The sequence below is a fragment of the Strongyloides ratti genome (assembly GCF_001040885.1).
Source record: "Strongyloides ratti genome assembly S_ratti_ED321, chromosome : 1".
In the NCBI taxonomy this organism is placed as follows: domain Eukaryota; kingdom Metazoa; phylum Nematoda; class Chromadorea; order Rhabditida; family Strongyloididae; genus Strongyloides; species Strongyloides ratti.
Window position 1 is genome coordinate 6,658,754 of NC_037307.1, and position 21,736 is coordinate 6,680,489.

The window sequence follows — 21,736 nt, forward strand, 5'->3', positions numbered from 1 at the left end:
TTAAAAATAATAAATGTTACAAATTTGTAATTCTTTAATGAATGAAGAAAATAATCATCTCAATTGTATTAAACAGATAGATTTTTTACATACCAAATAATGTAACAAATTGTCATTATTAAAGATATTGTATCATAATTGTATTTTATTAATAAAAAGAAAACACCTTATTCTCTTGATAATTTTTTTTTCTCAATAAATATTTAAAAATTTATATTTATTCTTCATTTTTCTTTAATGTATGTAAATAAAAAATAAGAGTAAAAAAGTTAATCAATATTACATTTAAAATTATTCATAATAGTATACAGTACAAAAAAAAAAGAGAATATTATCAATTATATTTATTTGATAAAGAAAAGGCTCACCCTTTTAAGAATCATGTTTATTTTATTAACTTAAACAATTTTCATGAAAAGATAAAATTGTACCATATTTACAGTAAAAAAAAAAAAAATGATTAGAAGAAATGAGTAGGTTTTGGAATGAATTTTATTTATGAAAAATTTTAATTTTATTTATTAAATAAATATCATTTTATTTTTACTTTTCTTATATATTTATATTAATTTAACTTTTATTAAAATGTGATATGGGATTTGAAAGGCACTTTATTATCTTTTAATAATGTAAAAGAAATAGAATTAAAAAGCAATCTTCATATATTTTAAGTAAATATTTCTTTTATACCTCAAAAACTTTTAAAAGTATGGGATGGTAATAATTATTTATATAATAAAAAATAAAATAAAGGATTATTGATTTATATTTTTTTAAATAAATTTGATAATAATAAAAAAAAAATCTTTTTTTTTCCATTATTTAATAAAATTATTAATGATAACAAAATATATTTTTGTTACTTTTTCTACTTCTCTTACATTTGTCGGTATGGTTATCTTTGAAAAATAGAACATCAAAGATGTAGAGATATGATGGATGACATTTATATAAATAAACATTATAATTAATGAAAGAAGTATTAATAAAATATTATTAATTAAAATGTAAGCTTAATATAATAATATAATCCTCTAAAAAAAATATATATATAAAAAAGGTAATATGTTTAATATATTAAGTAATATATATTAAGACATTTGCTACTAACTTATAATCTTTTAATAACACAATAATTTATTTTAAAATACTACAATTTAAATTTTACGATCATCTCATAAAATATTTCTCTTTCATTTTACTAACATTTATAAGAGATACATTTTGAAAAAAGAAAGAAGAAGATTATTTTTATGAAGAAATAACACTATATTTTATTTCAATATGTTGAGAAAAAGATCATGTAGATTGATTTTAAGGGGGTAATCTTTATGGGGAAGTATTTTATAGTTATGTTGAGAAGAATGAGTGTAATAATGATAAAATTAATTTTGTCTACAAACCTTGATTAATGATAGGAAAAATGAATTTTATTATATTAAAATAAAGAGATAATTATAAAGTAGTAATTTAATGATTTGATTTATTTGTGGTTAAATAATTTTTTTTTTTTATCAAAAAATATGATACAGTAAAATAAAAATTTTTTTTTGTCATTTTATATTTAAACACATTTTAAATAAAGTAGTATATATATTTTTTTTATAGATATAATCATTTGATCAAATTCCTTTCAGATTGATTTATGTTAGAAAAATTTTATAAATAAAAGGATAGTGTCTGATTACTAATACTTTAAAGTATTATTTTTACAAAAAAAAAATTAGAAAAGATTTATTGTCAAATTAAAGGGTTAATTAAAATAGAAGATATTTCAATTTTTAAATATAATATTACCAAATAATATTATTATTACTAATTAAGAAAAGTAAATTTAATATATAACTTTTTTATTTAATTTTTTTTTTTTGTATTATAAAATATTATGATATCATAATTTATTATCCAAAAATAATAAACCTACATTAGATAACGTTAATATTACTTCCACTAAAATTCTATAGAGCATTAATAAGCTCTTGTAATTCTTCAAAATATGAATCATTCTAGTTTTATGTGTTAATGGTTTAAAAAATCATATCTTAGTATTTTTCTTAATACGTTAATCATTACAATATATTCTAAAAATAGGAAAAATCCTTTGATAAATACATTATAGGTATAATGATCAAGAATAAAGAAGATTAAAATGATAATGTTCCATTGCAATTTTCATTATCAAATGGATATTACAATTAATCTTCTAATTGTCAAAAGATAGATAGAAATATGATTGTTATATATAAAACCTAATAAATATAATGATGACAAAACTTTTTTTTTTTTTTTTAATTTTCTATAATTTTAAAATTTGTTAATTGTTTATACAATTAACAAGGTCAATATAGTATATAATAAATTTACATATTTACCATTAAAAAAAAATGTCATAGTAAGCTTATATAAATTTAAATACCATTTATTATCCGTTTTAGTTGATTTTACATAATCCTTACATTTTATTAAAATATATATTTGTGATTTATTTTTATAAATTTCTATCTCCAAATTATAAATATACATTTATATATGTTATTTTTCAAATCTAATTTTAAAACTCACTCCAAAACATTATTATTATATTTTCTTTTTTTATATATATAGTAACATTAAATCTTATCGTTTATTAATGATACATTATTTTCTCCATAACTTATTATATTTTTTTTTTATAAATATATTCTTCTTATCTATTTACATAAAACATTCTTTAAACTAATATTTGTATTAAATTATAATTAACAAGATTAGCAAAAGTTAATATAATGAAATGTAAATATATCATTGATAAGAAATATAGTAGTTTCAAGTAATTAGAATAATTAAAACAACTTCATGATTTTTATTAAGATTTATCTTTCCATTTTAAGTTTGAAACTTTTAATTTAAAAATATATATATATATAAATAAAAAGATATTTGATGTAAAATTAAAATAACAAAAACATATAAAAAAATTTACAATAAAATTTTAATTTTTAAAAATGATTTATGTATGTAATCATATTTTATTTTTTTTATATATAGATTATTATTATTATTATCTATATTGATGAGAATATGATTGGTAAACATTATAACAATTGTTATCTCAACAAAATTTTTAATGAACAAAATCTTATTTTTTCCTTTTATCTTTTTTTTTTACTATATATTTGTATTATAAATATAAATATATAGATATAAAAATATAGATATATATATATAGATAATATATAAAGATATCAAAATATATGAAGATATAGATATATAGAAATTTGTCCTTTATTGAAATAGCTTAAATTAAAAAAAAGTACTTTTATGCCATTTTGGTTATACTTTTTAAAAATTTTTGCTCACTCAAATTAAAAAAAGAAAAAAAAATGTATATTTAAAGTGAGATGGGCAATTTTAAATGAATATAAAAAAGTTTCTTTTTATTTATTATCTTCTATAATCATCTAAAAATTATATTTTGTAAATTTATAATACTTTTAAAGTTGTAATTAAAATGCTACTAGAAGTTAACAAAAAGTTGCATTAAAAATAGCAAAATTTAATATCCTTTAAAAGTGTTTTTATTTTGTCGTCTAATCAAACACCATTTTTTTTATAAATAAGAAAATATAAAAAAAAAAAAAAAGAAAAAATGTAAATATTAAACTTTTCTCCAACACATTTCAATTAATATATCTTCAAAACAACTCCTATCCCTTGTATTAAACTTTCTTTTCCTTTTTTGGAATATATAAAGCTTTATGTATGCCTGTCTTTAGATATATATATATATTATATATTGCCATCCCTTTTAACTATAACATGCTTTTTAACAAAACAAAATGCCTTACCACTTTTTATATTCCTTTTACGCTTCTACAAATATACGTTTCAAATTTTTATTAAAATAGCCGCGCCATTATTTAAAATTGAATTGGTCCATAAAGATATTTTTACTAGATTTGATAATTAGAACCGATTAAAAAATATATAATAATGATGTAGGTAATTAAAAATTATTTAGAATAAATAACTTTTATTATTTTTAATATATTTAATTATTATATTTTTTTTTTTATATTTATTATATTTTATATTATTTTTAACTTTTTAACAAAAAAAAAACAATATTTTATTTTTCTAAAACATTTTACTTTCATATATATATATATATATATTTTTATTATTATTAATAACTGATTGATTAAAATTAAAAAGTAATACTCCATTTTAATATTATATAAATTAGAAGAAAAACAAATTAAATATTATTATTAAAAATAAATTCTTTAACATATTTAGACTACGTAAATTGAAGTCTTTTTTTTTTATAAAATATATATTCATTAAATAATCTTTCTTTATCATATACTTTCATTTTATTTATAATAAAATCTTCATTCAAATGCAAATTATTTTTTTACTAAATATTATATATTAAAATTTATTTTAATCAACTTTTTTTTTTCTTTTAAATAAGATTGTTGATGAGTCAGCAGGTGGAAGGAGAAATTAATAATTAAAGATATAGAAAAAACTAAAGTGTATTTAAAAAAGAATTTATTTTATTAGTTAAATATTCACATATTGTGACATACAATTTGACAAACTTTAAAAAAGAAAAACTTATTAACTTTCTTTAGATATACTAATTTTTTTTTTAAGTTATATATATATATATCATAATAGTATGCATATTTTTTATAATATAATTGTTGTTTAAAAAAAATCAACATTTCTATGTTATGCTTTTAAAGAGATATTTAACATTACAAGAAAGTATATTTTAAATTTTTTAAAATATAATACCTACTTATGGTTATTTAATTATTTGATATATCTTATAATTTATTTAATCTATCAAAAAAGAATTTTTTTTTATCTTTTCTTATATTTCATACAATATTAAATCTATTAAATTTTTGATAAAATTAATATCGTATTTTAATATTTAACCAGACATTTTATATTAAGTAATGTTCTTTGGAATTTTATTAATCTATTTATAGGTGTTAAGTTTATGCATAGAAAATTTTATTAACATATTATATTGGAAATATATATATATATATTTTTTTTTTGATATAAGTTATTTATATTAAATATTATTTTATATGTTAAAAGAACCATCAAATATTGTAATATCATCTAATTTTATGTCTGCTGATTCTGTTGAAAGATTTCAGTTGTCCAGACAAGATGCCTCAGTTTCAACATCTAGAAAATCACCATTAGGGAGAACGGACAACATATTATACGAGGTGGAGGATGATGAGAGTGAATGTATTCATGTATCTTCATCTACTTCTAGTTTTAATTCAACAAAATCTCCCGTCATCCCACCTACAAATGATTTTATTGGAAAAAATAATAATTTTAAAAAATTAAATATTTTAACAGTAGACAATCAAAATAGTAAAAGTTGTAATAGTGAAAATAATTTACTTTCATGTAGGTCACATTCAAGTAATTGTTTAGAAGATTCCTCATCAACAACATTATCACCAAAAAATAATCAAAATAACTTTAATTCAGAAATATTAAATGGTTCAACGACAATGTTAGCTGTTAATCATAATTTTTATCCTGTCAATAAAAAAGTAATAAAAAATTATAATAATAATTGTGTTCCAAAATGGAAATTATGTACACCAGTTAGAAGTCAATTAAATATGCAAAATGCTTTACTTAGACAACAAACAACATTAGATGATGTTTCAGGAAAATATCCAATTAATGGATCTCAAGAATGTCCATTTGATCATTTAGAACAATACAATCAACCATTATATTATAATGGTAATGATAAATTAATAAATAAAAATAAATTAATTGGCCCAAGAAATAGTAATCCTGTTCCTGAAACATCAGATTATCATAATCAAAATAGCACTGCTTCATGTAAAATAGGTGATGTTAAATTACAATCATCTTTATCAACACCATGTGAAAATATTAATTCAGGAAATGATAATATAAATAAAAGTTCAAATGAATATAGAAGATTTAAAAGTGAAGGTTCAACGACAAATCCTTTCTCTCAAACAAGTATGATAAATATGGAAGGACATTATAATGATGGCATTTCATTGGATCATCATAGAATGCATATGACTAATAATGGATCACACCCAAATTATTGTCATCATAAGGTAAACTATTAATTTAATATTTATATTTATAAAAGAAAAAAAATTTTTTTCAATGATGTCGTTTTGATAACAAAAGTAAAAAAAATAAGTTATCAAAATGTATTTAGTATTTTAGAATAGCTAAAATATGTTTGTAATCTTAGTCATATAAAATATTTTTTAAAAATCGTAGGAGAATTTTATTATCAGTTAATTATATTGCATAAAAAAAATTCTATTTAATACTTGAAGATAAATATTTTTCTTAAAAATTATCTTATAGTGACAACGAAATTTTTCAGGGTAATACTCAGCTAGCAGAAGTGTCAATGCCTCTTAATACACATACAGATCAAGTAATGCTTATGCATACATTAAAAACAAAACTTCAAAAATATCAACAATTTATTGATAAAGCTTTTGAGTTAATTCAAGAATCAGATGACTCACAAGTGATTGAGGGATGTACAATTGTGACAAAAGTTATGCAAAAAGCATGGTTATATCCTAGAATAAGTCAAGATTTAGCACATGCTTTATGTGATTATTTAAAAGAGAAAGATTATTTAGAAATTATTATTAATATTTTTATCAAACAAATTATCGGTGAACCTGGTAAGTTTATTTGAATTATATAATTTTTAAATTTTAATAATACATATATTTTAATTAATTAAGTTTTATAAATAATCTTGTTATAAAAGGAAGTTAATAAAAATTTTTTAATTAATTATATAACAATTAATTAAAATTATAAATTAAATATAACCTTCAAAAAAAAAAAATTCTTGTTTGTAATATTAACACACTTATTTTTAGTACGGCTAGCATGTGGGAGATTATTTGAAGAGATATTATCATTAAATAATCGAGAATACATTGTACAAAATAATTATTTAAAAAAAATAACACAAATGGCAGAGAAATTAAATAAAAATCCTGAACAACAAAGGATGTCTTTATCAATTATGGAATGTTTATTTAAACATTCATCTTCAACAACTTATCGTCTTATTGATTATGGTATTCTTGATCATATCCTACTTACATGTAAAAGAGCAGCAGATTCACCAGCAACACTTCGTCAAGCTTCATTAGCTTTAGCAAATCTTGTCCTGTATAGTTGTCCAGAGGCAAGAAAAAAAATTGTACAAAAAAAGGTAACTATTTAATCAAATATTTTTTTTTTTTTTACATAATTATATTTTAGCTTCCTGATTGGCTTTTTTTGTTAGCTTCTCAACCAGATGACATCACACGTTACTATGCTTGTTTGGCTATTTGCGTTTTAGCAAGTTGTAAAGAGATGGAGTTAGCAGTTGCAACATCTGGTACATTAGCATTAGTAGAACCATTTCTTCTCTCACATAATCCTACTGTTTTTGCTTCAAATCACTACAAACAAAGTCAAGGAAGACCAAAAGAATGGTTAATAAGGTTTGTTATCATAAAAATATACCCTAAAATAAATAATAAAATCAAAATTATCAGTAAAATAATAAATATATATTTAATTTTTGATTTTCTCTAAATTATTATTTATGAGATTGTCTTTTTACAAAACAATTTTAAAACAAATATCATACAACATGTAAAATTGTTTATTATTTAAAAAAAAAACAATTTACATAATGTTAATTTTATAAATAGAAAATAGAAATTACTTACAAAAAAATATATTTGATAACAAAATTTTATTTTTTTTTTACACCATTATAAAAATAAATATTCATTTTGATGAAAAATTTTAAGAATTTAATTTATTTTTATTATATTTAAGCAAATTTTTTATACATTTATTAAAACTTTTATTTAAATATTTTTACTTAGTCATAAAAATCGTTACTAATATTAGAATAAGAATAATGTCATTCAATATAAAACTTATTTAAGAACATTTAAATGGTATTTTAAAATAGTGTCTAAGAAATGTATTTACTACTCTTTCTTAACTGTCCAATTGTCCAATAGACAAAAAGTCTTCTTTGAAAAAATCAAATCTTTTATTTGTGTTTCTTCCTCCCAATTAGCAAATTAATATTAGAATGATTCATCAAAATATAATATATAAGTTAGCATGTACTAACGTATTTTAATTTAAACAACATATTTAAGAATCTAGTTTAAATTATTTTCACCAAATAATTAGTTTTATATTTTATTAAATATATTAACTACACATATCAAAATATTGTTTATTATACTTGTAGCTATTATTATATCAATGATAATATCATATCCCTTTATTGGATTAAAAAACATTGAATATTATGTTTTATCTTACAATGATTTTTTACTTCGAAATAATAGATGTAGTGAATATGTAAATTTTGATAACATTAAAAGTTTTCATAATAGTAAAAACGTATATATAATTTATACATTTATTATAGTAACAAACTTTATTATTGATATCTTAAATTTATTAATATATATTATTAAATTTTTTATTATTAAAAGGTAAATTTATAAATAATAATTATTTAATATAATTAAAATCTACAAATAAAAAAGAAAATAATTTTTTTTTTATTAAAATATAAATTAATATTTTTTTTTAGATTGTTACCATTACTGAATTCAAAATGTAGAGAGGCAAAATCAATAACAGCTTTTCATTTTACAATGGAATCTGTTATTAAAAAGAATCAAGATAAAATTGCAATTCTTCATGAAATTGGTGCCATTCCATTACTAAAGGAAGTTGCTTCTTCTCCAGATGACTTACCAGCTCAATTGGCTTCTGAAGCATTAACAATTATTGGAGAAGAAGTGCCATATAAGTTATCTAGACAAGTGCCTTGTTGGAGTGTAGAAAATGTTCAATGTTGGGTAGCTAAAATTGGTTTTGAAGAGTATTGTGAAAGTTTTGGTAAACATAAAGTTGATGGTGATTTACTATTATTATTAAATGAAAATGAATTAGAAAATGATATTGGAATGAAAAGTGGTTTATTAAGAAAAAAATTTCTAAGAGAGTTAGAAAGTTTAAAAATTGCTGCAGATTATAGTTCAATTGATGATTCAAATTTGGATACATTTCTAATGTCATTATCTCCAGAATTAAGTGCATATACATATCCAATGTTAAATGCTGGTATAACAAGGGCAATGCTTCCACAGATAACAGAAGAATGGATGGTAAATGTTTGTGGAATGACAAATGAAATTCACAAGTACAAATTGAAACAAGCTTTGCAAGGTAAGATAATTTTAAGATTTTTTTTTAGAATTCATTCTACTTCCTCTTATAATAACACAAATATTTTTTTTTCATTCTTAATCTTTTTTTTTTTGATAATTTTTATACTTTAATGAATATTAAATATATTTTTATTTAGATGGAAAACACATTGATGATATTGAGGTTGCACAATTAAGTAAACAATATGATATCTTTATTTCATATCGTAGAAGTAATGGTAATCAGTTAGCTAGTTTAATTAAGGTTATGCTAACAATACAAGGTTACAAAGTTTTTATTGATGTAGATAGATTACATGCAGGAAAATTTGATTCTTCATTATTGAAGAATATTCAAGCAGCAAAACATTTTATTCTTGTATTAACAGAACATTCATTAGATAGACTTATTAATGATCATACTTGTGATGATTGGATTCATAAAGAATTAAAATGTGCCTTTGAACATAACAAAAATATTGTTCCTGTTATTGCAGATGGTTTCAAATGGCCTTCTGATCCAAGTGATATTCCAGCAGACATCAGACAAATAACAACTTTTAATGGAGTTAATTGGGTTCATGAATATCAAGATGCTTGTATAACAAAAATTAAAAGATTTCTAACAGAGTATGATGATAATCATAAAACTAGAAATACCAATACAATAACTACACTTAAAAGAAACAATTCATTGGCTTCAAAAAAAAATTCATCTATGTCTACATCAACATTGCCTTCCAAACTTCTTGGTAGTGGAAGAAAGGCAAATTCTGGAAGTGGTAAAAATACTCCATTAAATAATGGAAGACTGCGCAATACTAATGATTCATCTATCGAGTCACCTTCTTGTATGTAAAAAGGTGTACTTTAATATTTAATATATTTACTTTTTAGATCGTGGAATATCTATAGAAAAATCTTCTAATCGAAAATTTTTTTCATCTACAACTGCCCAAGTTATGTGAAAAAAAATTTTTTAATTAAAAGATATATAAGCCTTAACTTTGAATAGCAATAGTATTACACACTTATCACAGAAAATTCCATCTATTTATATGAATAGAATTATTTTATTTTTACATTATAATAAAAAAAAATATTTTTATAAATAGTAATTTATAAATAAAAATAAATTTTAACAATATTACTCATATTTAATTTTTTTTTTTGACTAATATTGTATAACTTTTTTTGCATTTATTTACATTAGTAAAATTAAATGATAAATTAAAAAAAAAATTAAGTAGAATAATTCCCACTCATTTAATAATACTGATAACAATTTTTTTTATATTTAAATTTATCACATGTTAATATTAATTGTTGACATCCAGATTCTTAAAACACATTATTATCAGATATAAATATACAATAAAAAAATTGCTCTTTGATTTTTTACCTTAAATTTACATAATATATAATTTATCTATTGTAAGTCACAAAAAAATTTTAAAAATGTTAATGTTATCTTTTTTTATATGTATAGTAAATTGTTTAAATACTTTTATTATCTATGTTATTAAAGTAAAAAAAATTTTATCTTAATATTTTTATTTATATTTAAAAAAATAATAACTTTTTTTAATCAAAGAGATATTTTTATTACTTAAAATCAACAATCATTTTTATTTGATATTTTTTTTTAATCTATAAAAAAAAAGTTTTATTAAAAATTTAATTAAATTATTAAACAATCAAATATACAGAAATTATTCAGTTTTTTTAAATATATGTCTTTGAAAACTAAAAACATCCATAAAATTGAGGAATAAAATTAATATAAAGATCATATGAAAAGTAAAAAGTGTCCATTTAATGATTCTTTCTGTATTAGTGACTCTTAAATTTTTTAAAAATAACACTCCCATACATAGACCGGCAATTGCACCACCAAGATGTGACATATCACTGATTCCATGATTTGGTTCTGTTACATTAGCATATATAGAAATTCCCACAAATGATAAGGTAAATAATATTATGAAAGCCAATCGAAACCATTTTAATTCCATTTCTCTCCAATTGATGAATAAATTTGCAATATGACATGCCATTATTGCTGATGCAGCACCACTACATCCAATTAATCCATATTTTGGATCATATGCAAAATGTAACAAACCACCACCAATAGCTCCAATAACATAAATTATTCCTAAACGTAATGATCCATGAACTAATTCTAGTGGAAGACCAAAAACAATTAAAATAATAAGATTATTAATTAAATGTGAAATACTTGAATGTATCAGTGAGTAGGTAAATAATCTCCAGACATCATGGTTAGGATATGATAATAATATAAATGGATTTCCAGATAGATGTTGATTATCATAAAAAACAAAAAATCCAATATTAATAAAGCATATAAAAACAATAAATAATGGTGGTGGGCAAAGTGAGTATTGATGTAGATAACTTATTTTTTGTTTATTATGATGTGGAGGTAAGACAAATCTTGAGGAATAAAATAATGCTTGTTTATAATAATCATTTTTTGCTTTAGCCATCAGCATACAAAATTCAAATAAATCAATATAATCATCTTTATTTTGATCAACAGAATTAATTAAAGTTTGAAGTTGATGTGACTTTAAATTTAAATAATTTTTATTATATAACCTTCTTTGTAAATCACGTTTATGAATTCTTCCAGTTTTTTCTTTATCAAGCTAAAAATAAAAATAAAAAGATATAACTATAAATAAATAAAAAATACCTACATCATTAAATATTTTTAACCATTCTACTTTTTCATTAGTATTTTCTTGTTCAAAGGAAAATGTTTGAATATGATTTTCTTCATTGCTACCGCCATCCATTAGTGAAGAAGCCATCACTAATATTTCTATATATTTATAAATAAAATATTAAATAGTATAAGAAAAATCAATATAATATGAGAAATCTATAATAAAAAAATTTTCTAAGATGGACAAAACGTATATTTATTTTTTTGATAAAGATATAAAACTTTCAATATTTTTGATTAAATAAATATTAATAATAAAAGATACCTTCATTTTGACATTTCAAAATGAAGATTAAATAAAATAGTTTTAAAATAATATTTTATAAGTATTTGTGTTACAAAAAAAAAAATAAAGAATACTTTACTTTTTATTATTACTCATCATTTTACAATTCTCTAAGTATACAACATTATGATGTAAATTTATTTTTATAAATATATATAAAAATGCAACATCAAGAAAAAAGATTGAAAGCAAGAATACTTTATAGGTCATAATTATAAATATTATTTATATAACTTTGATTTCTATCATTCTTTTGTACAACAATTAAACATTTTTCATTTTCTGTTACCATTATTAGGACAGATGTCACGTTAAAAAAAAAGTTAACCTACCGTTCAACAAGGCTATTTCAAATAAATATTATTGTAAATTTAATCGTAATTACTATAACTAGTATCACAACAATAAAAAAAACAAGAAAATTTTCTTGTTAAATTTTATGATTAAAAATTAAATATAAATATAAAAAAAAACTTTTAATTTATAAAAAATAAATTTGAAATAAAATTTAAACATTTTACTTAATAAATTAAATTATTATCTACAATGCATTTAAAGTTTATAAATTTAAAGATAATTTGTTTTAAATATATTATATATATATGTACATGTGACCAATACAGATATCAACTCATATAAAAACTATTGTATTAATTTTATTTTAAAACCAATATAAAGAAAATTTTTTCTAAACCATTTATTACAATCAAAGAAGTTTGTTTTTATTATTTAGTTTATTTTCAACTGTTAATTTAAAAAAAAAAAATATTTCTTTTGAGGTTAACTAGATAATGGAAAATGATTTTTAATATTTTAAAAAATATATCATAGTTTGGTTAAGAAATGTTTGTCAACAGTAACTTGTAAAAAAAAAGTTTTGGTATATTTAATCAATATAATATAAAATATAAGACTAAACATTTGATAAAGATTTTTATTTAATAATACAAATATATTATTTATTGGTAGGAATATGACTATAACTGTGTAAGAAATTTTATTTCGAAATATTGTTTAAGATTAAATTAGTAAGTAATAACAATATAATTTATAAGTTTTTTTTTTGCTATTTTATTTCTTAATGACAGTTGAATTTTATATAACATAGTTTGTTGCTAACTAAGTTTATTTACATAAAAAAAATGCTAGTAATTGTGGTAATATGAATCATCATACAAATTTTTTTTGCAAAAAAAAATTAATTTGCAATAATGTGATTAAAGTTTATTTCAAAAGTTGCACTTTATCATATTTTTCTAGTTACATAATATATTTACAAAGTCCAAAAAAATTTTGAATGTTAAAAGTAAAAATTTTATTTTTTTTTCTTAATCTTGACAAAGTTTTTTAAAGCTGCAAGTTTGTCACTTTGAATATTTCGTTTCTGACCTACTAGATGGGGTTTATTTGTAGCCATGACAACCGGTAATGGTGCTTTGAATTCATCATCACTACTTTCATCACTATCTGGTAACTCTTCAACAATTTCATCAACAACTTTAGATACTGAGGAACCACTGGAATTATTAAATAATGAATTTAATAATGCTTCATCCTCATCTTCCTGAATTTTTAAGTCATCTGTTATTGTGGATGTCTTTTGCTCAATAAGATCATCTAAATTTAAATTAAGATTTCGCCTATTTGCTTCTTTTAATTCTTCTAACTCATTTAAAGCATCCATTTCTGCTTTACTTTGTTGTGTTCTTTTTTCCAACATCTTCATTGGATCATTCTTTTCAGCTTCTTCTTTCTCTTCTTCTGCTTTTTTTTGATCTTGGTACAATTTGTATGCCTCAAATAATCGTGTTGCTCCACTTTCAGCTGTATAATCTGTATTCTCTAGATCTGTTTTAAATTTTATTTCTGCTAAACAATTAGGACACCTATAATTCAATAAATTTTATTTATAAAACAAAATTAAAAAATTTAATATACCTAAAAGTAAACCTAAAAATTTTTAAACCTAAATAATCTTCTCCATGAGCTGTTTCTCTTTTCATATTAAATTTTTTTCCCTTATAGATATATTCATTACATGTATTACATTGCATATTAAAAGGAGTCATAACACGTTGTATAAAATATGATGCTTTTTTTGTCCTTATTTTAGGAACTTTTGATCCATCGAATTCAGGTGGATAATATTTTTGAAAAACTTTTCTCTCTGTTCCAGTCATAGTTTAAATATACAATAATATTAGATATATATTTGAAACAAAAACAGGGAAACATTCTTCCAAAATATTTTGATATTTCTTGTTAAAAGAACATTTAACTTTTTTTTTTTAAAAAAATTCCATGTAAACAATAAATTTCTTGTAAAAAAAATTATTTAATTTAATAATTTTTGTATAAATTCGAAAACTAATCTTTTAAAACTCTTTCTAATATTCAAAATCATTATAAAAAGTAAATATAAACAATGATAAAATTGTTTTATTAATTTATCTGACTATATTTGTAAAAACTAAAAAAAAGAATTAATAGTATCAATATTTTTATTCCTTAACATACACATCTAACCAGTTTCATTACTACTAAAAGACAAATATACCATACACTAACAAAATAAAATTATGAAAAATAATAATAAAAAAAATATTACAATAAGTAAAAAGTTAATTGAGTTTCAAAATTATTTTACACTAAAACATTTAAAAAAGTTTTTTTCCTTTTAAAAATAAGATAAAAGTATTAACAGTTTGTACTTTTAAAAAGTTTATCTACTATAATTTGTTTCAAAATCATAACACATCCTGGATAATATATTTAATCAAGTTATAAAATTCTTTTACAAAAATTTTTACAATATATATTTGGATAATAAATTATATAAAAAACTTTTTTTTATAAAAAATAAATAGGAAATATAATATAACTATTTGTTCCGGAAACACTATATTTTAATAACCTTGTCAAAATATTTCAATAATAATGTTTCTTTAACAATCGTTTATGTAAATAATAAAACTTATGTAAAAATATTATAAATTTTCTACTTTTTAAAAATATAATAATTAACATTAAAAATTAATTAACTATTTATAAAAAAAATTTATTATTAATTGACGTGTCATAAAAAATTCTTTTTTTTGCCAAAAAAATTAAAAATGTATATGTCATTATAAATTTAATTAATTAAAAAAAAATTATAAATAATTTAAAACAAATTTAATTATTAATTAATAACAGATAAATTTTTAATATTTTTATTGATAATAAATTTTTAATAATGAAAGTATTTTTCTTTAAAGATAAAGATCAAAATCAGTACAGACTGATAGTAATTCTCTACCAAAAATAAATTTAGAATTTACAATATTCAGATGATCAATTTTTGGTAACGGAATACCACTTTTTAAAATACCATCAGCTAGTCCAACAATTAAATATTTTAAGGCATCATCAATAATTTGTTGAATAATTTGTGTTTGAATGGTTCCAACTACGCTATTTTTAACTTGGAAATGATATTCATACAATTCAACATCTCCTGAAACAACCCAATTAGTAATTTTTAAGTCACTTTCAATTAAAAGACCAATATCCATATATAAATCAAAAAGTTTCATATTATATCCATTTGGTGTAACAATTTGAAAATTACCATTTCCAGTTGCGTTAACATAAATACCAGATGAATTAAAGTGGAATCCTGGAAAAGCAATTGCACTACAATCAATGGCAACAGATTTTCCTGCTGGACAATTTTTTTTTATCTCTGGAATTAATTCTCCTATGCAAAGACCATCGCTACATTCACATTTAAAAAAGTTTCTAATTTTTTCAGGGAAAAGTTTTAAGATATTATCATCAATCAAAAAATCACTAAGATTTGAAAGTTTAAATGCATAAGCTGCAGAACCTAAAACTCGATCACCATCAAAATCTATACATAAATATTTATCTGAGTCATATGGATGAATTACATTATTTGGTTTTGGAATTTTAGGATCATCTTTATGGCCATCATAATATATAAGACCTTCTATTGGAATAGCAAAACTACTTGTAGATGATTCAGGATTTGATGTTAAGGCATAATTAACATGAAAACCTTTGAATGATCCTAATATTTCCATGTCTAAAGGAAATGATTCCAAAATTTGATTGCCCTTACCAATTACAACTTCTTCTATTTCTTGACATATAATTTCTTCAACTTTTCTTTTGAAATGTCTTTCAATTTCTTTTCTAAATAAATTGATTATATCATCAATTAAATTTCCATGAAACTTAATGTAAAATCCTCTAAAGTTAGCACTACAACCAGAAGTTGAAATATGTGGATGTCCATTTGCAGAGGTAATAGCAACAGTAACATCAACAGAAGCCCCTACAATTGAAACATCAAGAGTTCCTGATTTACTAAGATGGATAAACCCTTCCTTTATTCTTACATGATAATGTGCTGTCATCTTTCCTCCTATTCCCTGTAAATTAATACTAACTTTATCAGGTGGAGAAAGTTGAATAATATTTGAAGATTTAGGAACATTAAATTGTTCAATTCTTATATTTGCTAACTGATATGTGAATTTGAATAATCCTTCAATATCTGGAATGTGAATTTTTGTGATTTCAGAATTTATATAATCAATTGCAACACCCATTAAATAATTAAGTCCATTTTTACTAAATTGAATCTGTGCTCCTGGAATGACATTTCCATTGACATTTTTTATATAAAATGCTAAAAAAATAGTTGAAACAACACATAATAATCTTGAATAGATCATTTTACAAAATTTTATTTATTCATTTAATATTATAAACATCTTTCTTATTATACTCCATTTTCTGAGATTAAATTGATAAGGTATAAAAATTTTGAAATAAAATAAACATTTTTAAGCCATTTTTTTTTTCTAACAAATCAATCATTTAAAAATGTTAGAAGATACATTTTATTAAGATGACAGCAATTATTTTAATATGAAATATAAAAAATTGTTGTTTTACAAAATTATATATTAATCTATATAATTTGATGATAAACAATTTAACTTATCAACATATAAAACAAAAATATCATCTTTCTTTGTGGAAAAAAAAATTTTGCATTTTAAAGTTTTTATTTAAAGAAAGATTATCTCATCATCTTAATGCTATATCAAAAGTATTTTTTTTAATTTTTAAAAATTTATTTAGATATATCTTTAATTTTAAATATTCTTTAATATTAAAACCTAAATATTACAATTTAGAGATGAAAAGTTATACTTAATTAAAAAAATTTTTAAATAATGCACGATAGAAAATGATGTTTTTTTTTATGTGTTCATTAGTCAATATTTATAATCATTGATCAGACAATAAATCACAACATTGCCACAGCAACCTGTTATCACTATAAATAGAATATTAATATTGTTTATTAACACAAAGTTCAAATTCAGCACATTTTTTTAACATATTACACTTCATATAATTATCAATATTTTTAAACAATGTTAATTAAATTTCATGGCAAATAAAGATTAGAGAATTTGATGTGTCAAAAAAAAATTGTTGTATCAATTTTATGTATTATAACAGGTGACCGATTGAAACTGTCATCAAAATCGATATCATAATACAACTATGCATTTAAAGAATAATTATATTATGTCGCTATCAAAGTATTTTTTTTTTTTATTTTGTAATTTTGTTTTTTAAATTATATTGTGTTATTTAATAAAACATTGAAAACGATAATATTTAGTTTTCATTTATCGTCTTTCTATTTACTTTTATAATGTTGTACTAAATATTTAATTGATAACAGTCTTCATTATCAATAAGATTTAATGATCAGACTAAACTAAATTTTTAGTCATCTTAAGACAATCATTTTTTTTTACATAAATTGTAACCTACAATATATTAAATTTAAGTTTTAATGATAAAATTTATACAATAAAATTATAATACTGATAATATATTTTTTTTTAAATTTTATTTACAATTATATCTTTTCATTATTCATTATAAATCATTTCCTTTTACACAAAATAAACTTTGACATACTTAAATCTTATCACTTATCAATAAAATATGATCCTTTAAATAAAAAGCGATAAAACATTTTAAGGAATTTAGTTCCGTTATAAATCTCCTTTTTCTAATCATTTCTTACATAATCTAAATCTTTGACGTATAAAATTATTCTTAAAAACCCTCTTTATTTAAAGATATATTTTAATACTTTTGAAATTATAATATTATAATAGATGCTTAAAAGTACAATATAAATAATTTAATTTACCCAGCTCTTTTTACTTCTTTAAATATCCTTTTTATCTTATTACTCTACTTCTATACCAATCCATATATGTATATATAGATATATTTTTAGCTATATTATTATATAATGAAAATATATATTATTATCACTTCTGATATTTAATATATGTTAAAAATAAAAACATTTTTATGGATAGATGTTGCAATTTATTTATATTATATATATATATATATATATATATATATATAAATATTAAATAAATTTTTTGTTGTTTATAGCTTAATTTAAATTTTGTTACACACGTATGTTAACATATAAGTGTATCTTTTTGTAATGGCAAAACATTATTTTATTTTACTTCCTTTTTAATTTGTTTGTATTATTTATGTACTACTATATTTAGTAATAAATTTTGCCATCTTTAAAAATATAGTTATATATATATATGTGTGTGCCATAACATATTTATTTTATCTTTAACTAATTTAATATATATTTATTTATATAATATTAGAAAAATAATATTATTTTGTTGTTATTTTTTTTTATATTTAATCATTTATTAGTTATATAAAAGCGGAACCTGTCCAAAACCTCATAAAATTTATCATTTATTTGTTCCGTTATCTTCATCCACTTGTCTTGTGACTTCACCCCCATTATTTAAAAATACCGTTAAAAGGAAACTTTAAAATAATAATTTATGATAAGAAAAGCGGATGTTTTATCCTTCACAATTTTAATGTATTTTACTTATATTATAATTTCTTTATGTCTATACTTCACTAATAAATATTTATATCTCTAATTTTTATTCATTAATACATACATAAAGTTTATTAATTTGCATTATAAAAAGCATACAATTTTTACTTGTGACATGACAATATAAAATTGACTGCCTTTATAATATAACATTTTGCAATTTTCTCTATTACTTTTTTCATTAATCACATTAACCTGTGGGGGTGGTTTTTGTTATTTGATAGAAAAACCATCTTGAAACTTTACTTCCACTTCACCGGCTTAAAAATTAAATAAAATATTGAGAAGATTTGATGATACACCTATTTTCTATCATCTGTCCAATTTTATCTAATTTCCGGTAACAAATAATTGATAATTATATAATTTTTAGACTATTTTTATTATTCTTTTAAAATTGTTATTTAAAATAATGTACTTTAAATAATATTTTTTCTTTTTTTTTTTTATTAAATTTTATTTAATAATTCATATATATATGTATATATTTTTATTAATATTTTATTTTATTATATATATATTAATTAATTTTTATTTATTTTAGAAGATGTCATTTAATAGTCATCCTCCATTAAGACGAACTGTGTCGAAAATTACAAATATTCTACAACCACCTTTTTCATCAACAATTATAACAGATGGTAACCTTTTTACTAATAAATCAACTCAAATGCATACTTCCGCTTCAATGAAATTTTCTATAAATTCATTTGAATATATAAATGATTCATGTAATGCTTCAACAAGTGAAGAATCACAACATTCATCATTATCAAGAGAATCATCAGATCCATTATCAGAAAAATTTAATTCATTAACAATATCAACAACCTCAGATTATTATGAATTATTACAATTTACAACAAAATTAGGTTATGATCAAACTCAATTAGATCAAGTATTGGAAAATCTTAATCCTTTAGAAGTAACAGAAGATAAAGTTTTAAGTGAATTAATAAAATTAGGAAAAATTCCTGCATTAGAATATAATAAAAATTTACCATCAATACCAAAAAATAGTGAAAAAGAGTTAAGAAGTATTGTTATTGATGGTTCTAATATTGCTATGACTTATGGTAATAAAGCTGTTTTTGCCTGTAAAGGAATTCGTATATGTATTGATTATTTTTTAAATCGTGGTCATACAGAAATTATATGTTTTATTCCTAGTTTTAGGAGAGAACAATCAAGACCTGATTCACCTATATCTGATCAACAAATATTATTTGATTTAGAATCAGAGGGACACCTATTTTGGACACCATCAAGAAGAATAAATGGTAGGAGAATTGTTTGCCATGATGATAGATATATTTTAAATGCTGCTCTTGATAAAGAAGCTATAATTGTATCAAATGATGAATATAGAGATTTAATTAAAGAAAATCCACAATATAAAAGAATTGTCCAAAATAATTTATTAATGTATTCATTTGTTCATTCTAAATTTATGCCACCAGATGATCCATTAGGTAAACATGGTCCAACATTAGATCAATTTTTATCAAAAAATTATACACCATTAAATGGTCAAATATGTCCATATTCTAAAAAATGTACTTATGGAAATAAATGTAAATATTATCATCCTGAAAAACAAAATGAAAATAGAACATCAGTTGTAGATAAACTTTTAAATGACTCACAAAAACAAAATTCTCGTGGTTCAGGTACAGAATCTACTTCAATGGGATATAATAAGTGCCATCTTAAAGCAATCCAACGTACATTAGTTACAAGAGCTTCTTCATTAAATCCCAATTTTATACCTAATAATAATGATAATAAGTCTCATATTAATGTTAGTCGTCAGTTATCAACACCACTTCATTGGAATAACCAATCACCACAAATATCATCACATAAATCAAATACATCATTATATTCTACCACTAATAGTATATGGAGTCCAATAGAAATAAATTCAGGATTTACTTCTCATAATCCTATTTTTCAAAATGACATATTTATGGGTAATGAGGAAAGACAACGTTTACAATATCATCTTTCACAATTATTTCCTCCAAATGCTGTAACAGCAGTTTTATTAGCCAATCCTCTTGAAAATAATCCTCAAACATTATGTAAAATGATTTTAGCTTATCAATCATGTTTGGATTCATCATTTTTTTAATTCATTATATATATATATATATATATATATATATTAATCTTAAGTCATATAATAGGATATTTATCTATAATTGACTTTATTGTAAATTTTGTGTATTATGAAATATTTTGTTGTATGATCTTTTTTGATCAAATTTTATTTTTTTAATTCTATCTATATTATATATATGCATCTTTTGTTTATACATATTTATAATTTAATATTATGCAATTATTATTATTATTATATTGTAATATAATAATTTTATAAATTCTATCAAATAAAATGTTTAAAAATA

General features: G+C 20.4%; 5 protein-coding genes across 5 annotated transcripts; 2 read left to right on the forward strand and 3 right to left on the reverse strand.

Moving 5' to 3' along the window:
• Nucleotides 1-5,090: 5,090 nt before the first annotated feature.
• On the forward strand, nucleotides 5,091-10,258 carry SRAE_1000209600 (Ectoderm-expressed 4; the record flags this gene model as incomplete). Its single annotated transcript, XM_024649131.1, has 7 exons — nucleotides 5,091-6,128; nucleotides 6,410-6,722; nucleotides 6,927-7,267; nucleotides 7,318-7,544; nucleotides 8,669-9,309; nucleotides 9,449-10,141; nucleotides 10,188-10,258. The coding sequence occupies 7 exons, from the start codon at nucleotides 5,091-5,093 to the stop codon at nucleotides 10,256-10,258; spliced, it is 3,324 nt and encodes a 1,107-aa protein (XP_024503039.1).
• Nucleotides 10,259-11,002: 744 nt separating this feature from the next.
• SRAE_1000209700 (Rhomboid-related protein 2) lies at nucleotides 11,003-12,130 on the reverse strand (the record flags this gene model as incomplete). Its single annotated transcript, XM_024649132.1, has 2 exons — nucleotides 11,003-11,965; nucleotides 12,017-12,130. The coding sequence occupies 2 exons, from the start codon at nucleotides 12,128-12,130 to the stop codon at nucleotides 11,003-11,005; spliced, it is 1,077 nt and encodes a 358-aa protein (XP_024503040.1).
• Nucleotides 12,131-12,163: 33 nt separating this feature from the next.
• SRAE_1000209800 (CWC16 protein family-containing protein) lies at nucleotides 12,164-14,511 on the reverse strand (the record flags this gene model as incomplete). Its single annotated transcript, XM_024649133.1, has 3 exons — nucleotides 12,164-12,201; nucleotides 13,721-14,217; nucleotides 14,270-14,511. 3 exons carry the CDS (start codon nucleotides 14,509-14,511, stop codon nucleotides 12,164-12,166), a joined length of 777 nt encoding a protein of 258 aa, XP_024503041.1.
• Nucleotides 14,512-15,582: 1,071 nt separating this feature from the next.
• SRAE_1000209900 (Lipid-binding serum glycoprotein, C-terminal domain and Lipid-binding serum glycoprotein, N-terminal domain and Bactericidal permeability-increasing protein, alpha/beta domain-containing protein) lies at nucleotides 15,583-17,073 on the reverse strand (the record flags this gene model as incomplete). Its single annotated transcript, XM_024649134.1, has 2 exons — nucleotides 15,583-16,418; nucleotides 16,455-17,073. 2 exons carry the CDS (start codon nucleotides 17,071-17,073, stop codon nucleotides 15,583-15,585), a joined length of 1,455 nt encoding a protein of 484 aa, XP_024503042.1.
• Nucleotides 17,074-19,872: 2,799 nt separating this feature from the next.
• SRAE_1000210000 (Zinc finger, CCCH-type domain and Ribonuclease Zc3h12a-like domain-containing protein) lies at nucleotides 19,873-21,459 on the forward strand (the record flags this gene model as incomplete). The annotated part of the gene is made up of 1 exon (XM_024649135.1): nucleotides 19,873-21,459. The coding sequence occupies one exon, from the start codon at nucleotides 19,873-19,875 to the stop codon at nucleotides 21,457-21,459; it is 1,587 nt and encodes a 528-aa protein (XP_024503043.1).
• Nucleotides 21,460-21,736: the final 277 nt, after the last annotated feature.